Source organism: Etheostoma cragini, chromosome 18, assembly GCF_013103735.1.
Source record: "Etheostoma cragini isolate CJK2018 chromosome 18, CSU_Ecrag_1.0, whole genome shotgun sequence".
In the NCBI taxonomy this organism is placed as follows: Eukaryota; Metazoa; Chordata; class Actinopteri; order Perciformes; family Percidae; genus Etheostoma; species Etheostoma cragini.
In genome coordinates, this window is record NC_048424.1 from 18,155,323 (window position 1) to 18,164,871 (window position 9,549).

General features: G+C 44.6%; 1 protein-coding gene across 1 annotated transcript in view; it reads right to left on the reverse strand.

Moving 5' to 3' along the window:
- Positions 1 to 2,417: 2,417 nt before the first annotated feature.
- flrt2 (fibronectin leucine rich transmembrane protein 2) overlaps positions 2,418 to 9,549 on the reverse strand; it is a 58,869-nt gene continuing 51,737 nt past the window's right edge. The window contains exon 2 of the mRNA XM_034900731.1: positions 2,418 to 7,224. Within this exon, the coding sequence (XP_034756622.1) occupies positions 4,798 to 6,777 (1,980 nt within the window). The 5' untranslated portion in view covers positions 6,778 to 7,224 and the 3' untranslated portion in view covers positions 2,418 to 4,797. The remainder of the gene's footprint in view (positions 7,225 to 9,549) is intronic.

A 9,549-nucleotide genomic window follows, 5' to 3' on the forward strand; every position in this document is an offset into this window, starting at 1 on the left:
TCAAAAAGCTTCACTTAAGTATTTACAGTTTGTGCAAAAACATTTAAAGGTCTTCAAGGACTTTACATTGTAAGTTCAACCTCAAGGCACATACATGGAACAACAACAATATTTCATCATGAGAACAGAAATTTAACTTTGGTTCCTAAGAAAACTCAGTGTGGATGGCGCTAACGTAACACGATGAGGAGCCAGGACGGCCGTTTTTACATGCACTGTATGTTTGCAGCCTTTTCTCTAAACCTTGCTGTACGGTTGCTCGTATTGTACTTCAACCACCGCTGGGGTGATTGCATGAGAAAAAAACAAAAACAATATCCCAAACCTTGCATGATAAAAAAATAAAACAAGGCTATGAAGCTAAATACAGTACATGCAAAAATTCTTGAATGAATGTTACTGGCTAATAGTTATTTGCAGTAAAGTTGTTGCCTGCAGGAAGAAAATGTTATTCAACCACTTGGGTGTGTGTGTTCTGTCTGAATTGACCAGTCGGGGAGATTAAACACAATTATTGTGAACATGATTCAAGCGGGCTGTAAGGGAAATGACTTGCCGGCACCCAGAAACAGTAATAATCCGACGCTAACCGTCTGTGATGCGTTGTTGTGTAATTCCATCGGTCACGGCGCGGCGGCCGCGTTTCTTTCATCAAGCAAGTCGAAAATGAAGACTAATGTATGCTGCAAAACAACCACCAAAGCCCCCCCCCACACCCCTGTCTGGATGAATCATTAGCCATGCACTGCTTAAAGTCTGGCACTATGGATGAACAGTCTCTGGTTAGCTACCGTGCGTCATGCTTAGTGTTGTTTCTTTTCGTTAATACTGTTATTGTTGTCGCCGCCGCCGTGGCAGCAGTATGTTGGAGGAAATGTGCTTTCTTTTCAGCACTGTTGTTGCCGTCTTTTAATGTCTCATCTATTCTCCCTCCCATTTAACTCGCTCACTCTCTCTGTCTCTCTCTTTCTAGTTAATCATTCAGTTCTGCATAAAAGGTAAGGCAAATATCTGTCTCCGTTACACATTCACAGACAGGCGAGATGCTATATGTTGCAACAGTTTGACCCCCGCCTCTCGTTTGATTAGCATGTGACTTCAAATAGGGCATAAGAAAGAATGATAAACAATATTTGACGTAAAATGTTCAAGTGTTGCTGCGTCGGGGTTATGATCAGCTGTGGATATTAGTAAAAAAAATACACATATAAATAAAATGTTCAAATAAAAAGTGGGGATGCTTTGATAACCACAGAAGATCTTATTGTTAAGAAACCCAACATAAAAAATGATCCATCTAAACATGTCATGTGTTGAAGAAGTGAGTCTTAAAATCTTATTTTGCTTAAAACAAGACACCACGCCCCCATTATCATTACAATCATTGATTTTGTTGCAATGCAAAGCAACTTTTTAGCAAAATTACTTACTTTTGACTTAAAGGAATAGTTTGACACACAGAAGATTGATACCGTCCGTGTACTGTATGTACAGTAAATATAAAGCTGCAACCAGAAGCCAGTTAGCTTAGCTTAGCATAAAGCAACAGGGGCCAACAGCTAGCCTGGTCCTGTCAAAAGGTCACAAAATCAACCTACCAGCACCTTGAAAAGCTCACTCATTAACACACTACATTGTGTTTGTTCCCGTACAAAAAGCCTAAAAGTGACATTTCTGTGATTTTACATCTTTTTCCTGTCTTAATGCTAAGCTTACCTAGCCAGCTTAGTAGCAGTAGCTTCATATTAAGCGTACAGACATCAGAGTTGTATCAATCTTCTCATAGAACTTACTGCAAGAATGTGAATAGGAGTATTTTCCCAAAAAACTGAACTATTGCTTTAAATGTTTCTGAATCAAAGAGATTTTGTATTTTCAACATATTAGCTGCTAGTAAAGGACAACCCACAAATATGTCACGTATATCTAAATTGTTTTACGGAAAACAAGATTTTAAAACGTGACACCAAATTAAGACAGATTAGCTACGTTTATCCGAATTAAGTGTTATTGAATGAAAAATGCCTTATGGAAACAGTAACATTTAACGGGATTTTATGAATATCGACTCAAACAACATAGAGACGTAGCTTGATATGTCGCTATCAGCTGGCACATAAGTAATGAAACTTGTGCCATATTGATCATTTGTTGGTGGACGGCATTGCTTGAAGGTTGTGCGATTCAGTGTGAAAATCAGTGGAAACACCTTAAAATGTCTAAAATCCATTCAATATACCAATTTGATCACAAAACAGCATGTGACGTCACTACGCACAGGTTTTTATTTGCTTTAAAGCCGTTGGATGGAAAAACACTTTTACCAGCTTTATTCACATAAGTTATTTTACCGAACTTAAAAATCAATTGACAAGTGGATGGAAATTTAGCTAATGTTTAGAATTACTGTATGTCTGGGTTGAACAGATTTTCAACACCGCATGGGGCTGGGGAAGTCTGCGCAGCACCTTTAATTTTAAAGTCCAGGGGATTATGATCGGAGCTATTGCTGGAATTAGTTAGCTGTTAGTGCAGCTACTTTATTTTATCTTTTTTTTCAGATATCCCCACGGCAGGAGGTAAATCCTCACAGAGATAATCACGACACTCTTGAATAACTTGATTCCAAGCCCTTTAAAAAAAACACTTCACTTCAAATGCTTGGCCCAGTTTGTGTCGATTCTCTACCGTGTACAGTGTGTCCGAGCAGCTGAATCCGTACGCCATGCAAAGAGTTAACACGCTCGCTCTCCCAGCGTGAGCTCTATGCAGCCAAGTGAAAATAAGGCCTACATACTTTTCTCCCTTTTTTGGTCTAGGATTATGAGGAGAGCGGGGAAAAGAGTGGCAGGGGGAAAGGGGGCCGCAGGGGTCGAGGGTGGGAAATCTTTAAGCTTGGTCCCTCAAAAAAAATCTTGTCAAATCAAATAGTCTTCTTTAGAAGTGCATAATGAAGACCTCTCACTGGCACCTTGCACACAAAGAGCTGCCACCACAGCCTGCGAGCTGAAGGGAAAAGTGTTTTAATGGAGCCCGTGTAGGGATCAAAAGTGCAAAGACAGACAGGGAGAGAAAGACAGAAAATGAGGGTAGATAGGGTTGAGCATCGTCGTCACTCTCATCATCATCATCATCATTCCAGGGATTAATGATGTGAAGTGAGCAGGTGCATTGTTCAGGCGAGCCAAGCATAAACGAAGTAGACGGTTCCTTAAATGTACACAAAAGGGGTAAATGATGAGACGCTAGATGAGCTGCTCAGTCACAGGCGCTCAGCATTGTAAGGATGATGGGCGGAGCGCGATCCCATTGTTGTAATTTCCTAATTTATCAAAAAGCCTAATGAACGCCGGGACAAGGTTGAAATAAGTGGGTGTATAATTATCGTTTGTGTGCGTGTGCTTTCTCAAAATCCCTCTCCACACACACACACAGACACACACACTACATGATAGACCACAGTTGTGAAAATCCATATCATTTAGCCACCAAACACGGAAAACACTGTTAGTTTTAAATGATTCCACATCATTAAGTAGCTCGATGAGCAATAATACTCCAAACATTGCTGTTTGAGCATGAGTAATGTCGTCTGGGTAATGGACTCCAGGGGAATGGTGGAGGTAAAGTGATCCATGCGGCTCCCCCCCCCCCCCCTTGTCTCTGCCTGTCTTGCCCTCTGTTCCTCTGTCTCTGTCCCACCCACGACGGAGAGGGAAACTGCCCTCTTGTGGCCTCACTTGCCAAAACAGGGTGTGTGTGTGTATGTGGGGGGGGACCAATTAGGGAATTTCTTCAAAAAGGATCTGCAAGTCTCAGCACGGCCATGCACCTCACCTCAGGGCAATAATCCTTTGTACCCTTTTTAAACCAATGTTAATAATTACACCTCCTTGCTAGCAAAACACACACAAATGTGCTGAAAACGACACATCCTTTTTTTTCAGAGTTTCCCTAATAAAAGTATCTTTTGACTAAGCCCACCTTTGCGCCACTTTAAACAAGTCGAACAAAGATGCTTTTAGCGAATAGGCACTTTTGGGAAATCTCAGCCCAGGCTGTTCGGCAGCACCGATGACATTCTCCTGACACCCACAATCCCTTGCATCCATGCGATCACCACCTCTGCTCATTTCCTGCCTCGTTTCCATTAATAAGAAAGTGCACTTCAGTTCTTTTTTCTTTTCTTTTTTTAAACATACCACCGATGAACCAGTGCTATATTTCAACAGCGCTCTAATCAGCAGTGTTTGGATTTCCCCCTGTGCTGTGTTGTCTTTACTACTGTTCTGTTGTACCGGGGAGGGTTTGCAGTGTTTCAAAGAGCAAAAGAAAGTAAAAAATAAACAGGCCTTATTTTTTGCTTCTGTGGTTAGCAAAAGATCCCAGCCCTGTGAGCGCCCCAACATTTCCAAGGCTGACAGCATCCGTCGGAAGCTACACCCAGGGTGCCGTGATTGTACAAATCCGTGTTCATGTACAGTACTGACCATTAAAACAACTTTCAAAACCCTGCTGGTTATAAAAAAAAACGAAACATCTCTTTTCCTAAGAATAAAAAAGATAGCAGAGAATCCCACATTATTATCCACAGTATAAATTACATCGTAGACAGAACTTGGAAATATATATAGTACAGTTATATTTCACTAGAATTTCTATGTTTTTTGTGGTCTTCACAAACGGTATGTGTGTGGGTGTATGTATTATGCACTTTCAAGCGTTTCTGGTGTGTGTGTGTGTGTGTGTGTGTGTGTGTATTTGTGTGTGAATGCGGCTGTACTATTTGCTGCTGCATCACGTGTGGCAGAACTCTGTACTGGGCACGTTGCTGCTCTTGCAGTAGGCTATGCTGTTGTTACTTAGGTGACAGTCTCTAAATCCGATGCCCCCGTTGGGTGTGTAGATGGGCTGAATGCGGAAATCTCCCTTGAGGAGCTGCTCATTGTTCAGCGCCACTATCTGGAAACTGGTCTCGGTCATCTCCAGAATGGAGTTATCCTTCTTGGTTCCAGCCTCGCCGTAGTCATCTTTTCTCCTGCCTCGGTTGTATTTCCACTTGGTCGAGGCCGACCGGCTCTTCCTGTGCATGTGCCAGCAGAACAGGCTGAGCAGTGTTAACAGGATGATGAGCACCGCCCCGCCTATGATCGCAGCCATGAGCAGCGTGGAGTTGATGCTCTCATGAGGAGCTTGCTCACCCGGAGCCTTGGTAGACACAACAGCTTTGGTCCTGGCCTCGGAGCATATAGTATCCTCTCCGGGCCTGTAGGAATTTAGGGTGTCCAGCACATGCACGCAGATCCGATACACAGATCGGGGCTCCAGGTTGGTGAGGCTAACATGCCGACGGTCCCCGCTCACCGTCCTCTCCATCATCCCTTCGTTTATTTGGCTTTGGCCCCTTTTGACCCAAGTTACTTTGTAGGCCGTGACGGTGAAATAGGAAGCCCAGCTCACCTCTATGCTGGTAGAGTTGACCACGGGGAAAGAGATCTGAAGGGGGTCCTCGTAAGGAGGCAGGGGCCCAGGGGGGTTGTTATGGATTGGGGGTAAGGGAGGGGAGGGTGAGTCAAAGAAGTACGGGATGGATGTGGTGATGAGGGTGGAAATCATGGTGGTAATGGCGGTGGTTGTGGGCGGAGGAGAGGCTGTGGAGCGGAGGGTGGGCCAGGGTGGCTGGTCGGCGTCGACCGGGCACTCTATGATATCCAGCGTGAGCTCTCGGATTGCCATGCCGCGCACCATGTCCGGACTCAGGCACACAAACCCTCGGGCGTTGATGGAGGGGGGCAAGGACTTGAGCCACACCACCACCCACTTCACAGCGCAATCACAACGCCAGGGGTTGTTCCGCACTATGAGATGCTTGAGGCTCGACAGGCCGTCAAACACGCCTTGGGTGAGAGTCTGGAGCTGGTTGCTGGAGACATCCAGTTTTTCCAGCCGGTTTAGGTCAGCGAAGGCTGCCACGGGAATCTGGTCGATCTGGTTCTCCTGCAGGCTCAGTTTGACAAGTGACTGGCTGGGTAGGAGGGGAGGAGGGAAGGTGAGGGAGTTGCGGGCCAGGGCCAGCTCACGGAGGGTCGCCAGTTCCTGGAAGGTCCCTGGCGCGATGCCCTCGTCTGTGAGTAGGTTCCCGTCCAGCAGCAGGCGCTGCAGGCGGGTCACATTCTGAAAGGCCTCCTCAGCGATGTGAGCAATGCGGTTCTCGTCCAACCGCAGCTCTTTTAAGTCCTCGGGAAGGCCAATTGGAACACTGCTTAAGTGGTTCTTGGTGAGGAAGAGGAGTTTGAGGCTCACCGCCTCCCTAAAGGCACCTTCTTCCACCCCCACTGTGGAGATGGAGTTATCATCGAGGTGCAGCTCCTCCAGTTGAGTCAGCTGGGCCAGGGCTGCCTTGGAGATGGTTTGGATATTGTTCTCCTGGAGATGCAGGACCCTGGTGTTTTTGGGCAGATTTATGGGAAACTCGTCTAACTGGTTGCCGTACAGATACACAGTCTCCACTGTGGCCACATTGTGAAGTTCCACAGGGAAACCAGCATTGTTTATCTGGTTGTTATGTAGGAAGAGGACCTTGAAGCCCTCCTTTATCCCCAGAGGCACTGATGTCAGGCTGCGTTCGTTGCAGTACACGAACGGTTTGTCACAACGACACTCGTCCGGGCAAGAGGCACCCGGGCTGAATTGCATTTGGAGGCTTAGGATAACAGTCAACCAAAATTGCAAGAATGAAGCCCAATCTTTATTCCAAGGTCCAGCCAGAAACTCCATAGTGGAAAAACAAAACAGGAAAAGAAAAACCAACAATAAAAAAAAAACTTGGAGGGGAATTAAATAAATGTGAAAATCAGAAAGGCAATGACGTAATATATCCACCAAAAAGCAGAACCACGAAAAGTCCAACTAGGAGAGTTTGGTAATGATGTAGTTAGCTGAAAAAGGAGAAGGAAGCCGTGGGAGTAATCCTGTAAATGCTAGTCCTCAGTTGAAGAGTGACGGTCTCATTAGTGGTAGCCGGTCCTCTGACTGACTCCATCCATGCTGAGACATCAGACCGTGGCAGGACTCTTCACTCGCTGCTCCACGCAGAGCTCAGCCAGGGCCAATTTGAAGCCACGCAGTAGAGAGCCACCGCAGGCTCCACTCGCCTGTTCGTCACACACTGCTGGTCCCTGACCAGGGTAGAGTCCAAGGGGGGTGACATTTGGATCCAGAGATCTGTGGGAAAACAAAGAAATGCTGGATTAGTATATTTAGTATATTTTTTCCTGGAAAAAAGGGGCCTCTCTTCTTTTTCCTCCCCTCTACGACTTTCTATTTGACATACAAACACACACACACGCACACGCACACACACACACACACACACACACACACACACACACCACCTGTCTTTCCATCTTTCTACCACTCTCTTCCCCACCCAAACAAAAAGACAGTCACAAAACATACCGTTCACTGCTGATGTCAAATTTATGCTCTGCCTATTAAAAAAAAAAGGTCAAGCCATCTGATAAATATTCAGAACAGCTCTTGCACATCCGGTTTCACAGACATAAAGAAGGCTTTTATCCCTTCCGCTCTATCAAAGGAGGGAATAGAGCTCTGCAATGACACACACACACACACACACACACACACACACACTCACAAATTCACAGAGTTCTGAGCAACATCAACGCTGCTTCATGGAAAACATGCTAAAAAAAAGACGTAAGGCTAATGAAGACATCAACTCTTTGTGTGCCAACATGGATGCACAAAACATTTCCTGAAAAAGAAAAAAAAAATGGAACACAAGACAAGTGACGTCTTTTTTTCACCTGTCTGCTTGAGCAGAAGTTGCGGGCAGAGGCCCAGGAGTAAACACACAATTGCTTACAGTAAACAGAGGTGTTTGTCTTGCCCGTTGCCTAAGGAGGAGCTCGTTGTTACGTGTAGGCCTGAACACACCATCACCAAACCAAAGATGTGAGGCTGTGAAGAGTGGAATTACGAAATAAAAGAGGAGGAATTGAGAGATCCTGCGGATCAGCTCCTCCTCTTGCTAGAGTGACATACACAAGCTGTCAAATAAAATGGGATTGGAAAATAATTTAGTCCCTTCACCTGCAATAAACGATCGATGCAGGCTATTTTTGAGCATGGAGAGGCCTGTACTAAAGCACCAAGGCCATTGGATTACAGTAGACCCCCAGATCCATTATTCCAAGTTTTATGATCTATCAAAGATTTTTTTTCTTCTTCCACCCCCAGCCCCCCCCCCACCGCCGCCAAACACACATGATTGAAAGATACTGCCTGTCATCGGTGGATTTCAGCTTAACTGAAGCTCCACCCTCAGTCAATGTTGGATGACACAATAATGGGAACGATGGGTTGAATGTTAAGCACAGGAATGGCCACGAGCATTCAAGGAGCAGGAGTAGCCAGTTAGCCACACTATTCAAAAAATAAAATATAAAAGTATTTTTTTTTTTGTTGATTTTCACATTATGTCTAGCAGGCATGACAGGGAACTATAATTCATACATTGTCAAATAAAATGTAAAGGACATCCACCTATTTGCCTTTGCTCCCTGCTTCTTCACCTCCCCTGTGCTGTTTTGTTTGTTGACGACACGGAGCCTGCCATGGGCTCCTCCTGGCAGAGATGGAAAGAGACAATCCTTTGACACACATCTGTGATCTACTTTTCAAAATTGAGAGAGCTAAATTTAATCAAATAAGCTTGGGGGGGTAAGCAACCACATGAGGCGATAAAACGTGCTGCCACAGCAGCAGAATCAACAGCAGAAGGCAGCAGCATCAAGATTATTATAGCTGCATGCATCAAATGTCACCAAGAAATCCAACAACGAGCTCAAAGAGACACACAACACCAAGTTGGTCTTCACAACAGCAACCTTGATAAACCGTGGACATGGATAGATTAAAAAAAGGGGACCGTGATAGACTACCTCCCCTTTCTTTTCTTTCTTTTTGATTTCATTTCAAGCCAAGAGAGCCCAGTTTCTCCCCCACCAGATAAAAGCTGTGATATGCGGCCAGAACAATCGGATTAGAAGTAGGATTTAGCGACAGAAATGCAATTAAAAGTTTTAAATGGATCGGGTTTTCAATAAGAGGCGGATCAGACGTACTTCAAAGCTTGACCAGTGAACGTTCTTCATTTGAATGGATTATTTCAAAGGGGGGTAATTGAAGGAATTAAAAACCGTGCAATGCATTCAGAGGGAAAGAAGCCCTTAAAAAAATACATATATATTAAAGTCAAGTTTTTTTTTTTTTTCTCCCGGTTGGGAAATGTGGAGCGGTGCGCTTTGTAGTGCAGTGGAACATGTAATTAGCCTAACCAACAAATAAATTGGCCAACCATTTTCATTAATTAAAAAAATAAAAGTCAACGGGAATTGGTGGATTGATGCCAGCGTATGACTGTATTTGATAAGCAGGACGCATGGAGCTTATAAGTTACATCGGTGAAAACATATGTTTGGATCGGATTGTATAGGTCCTTGTGTAGCAGGTATGGAAAAATGT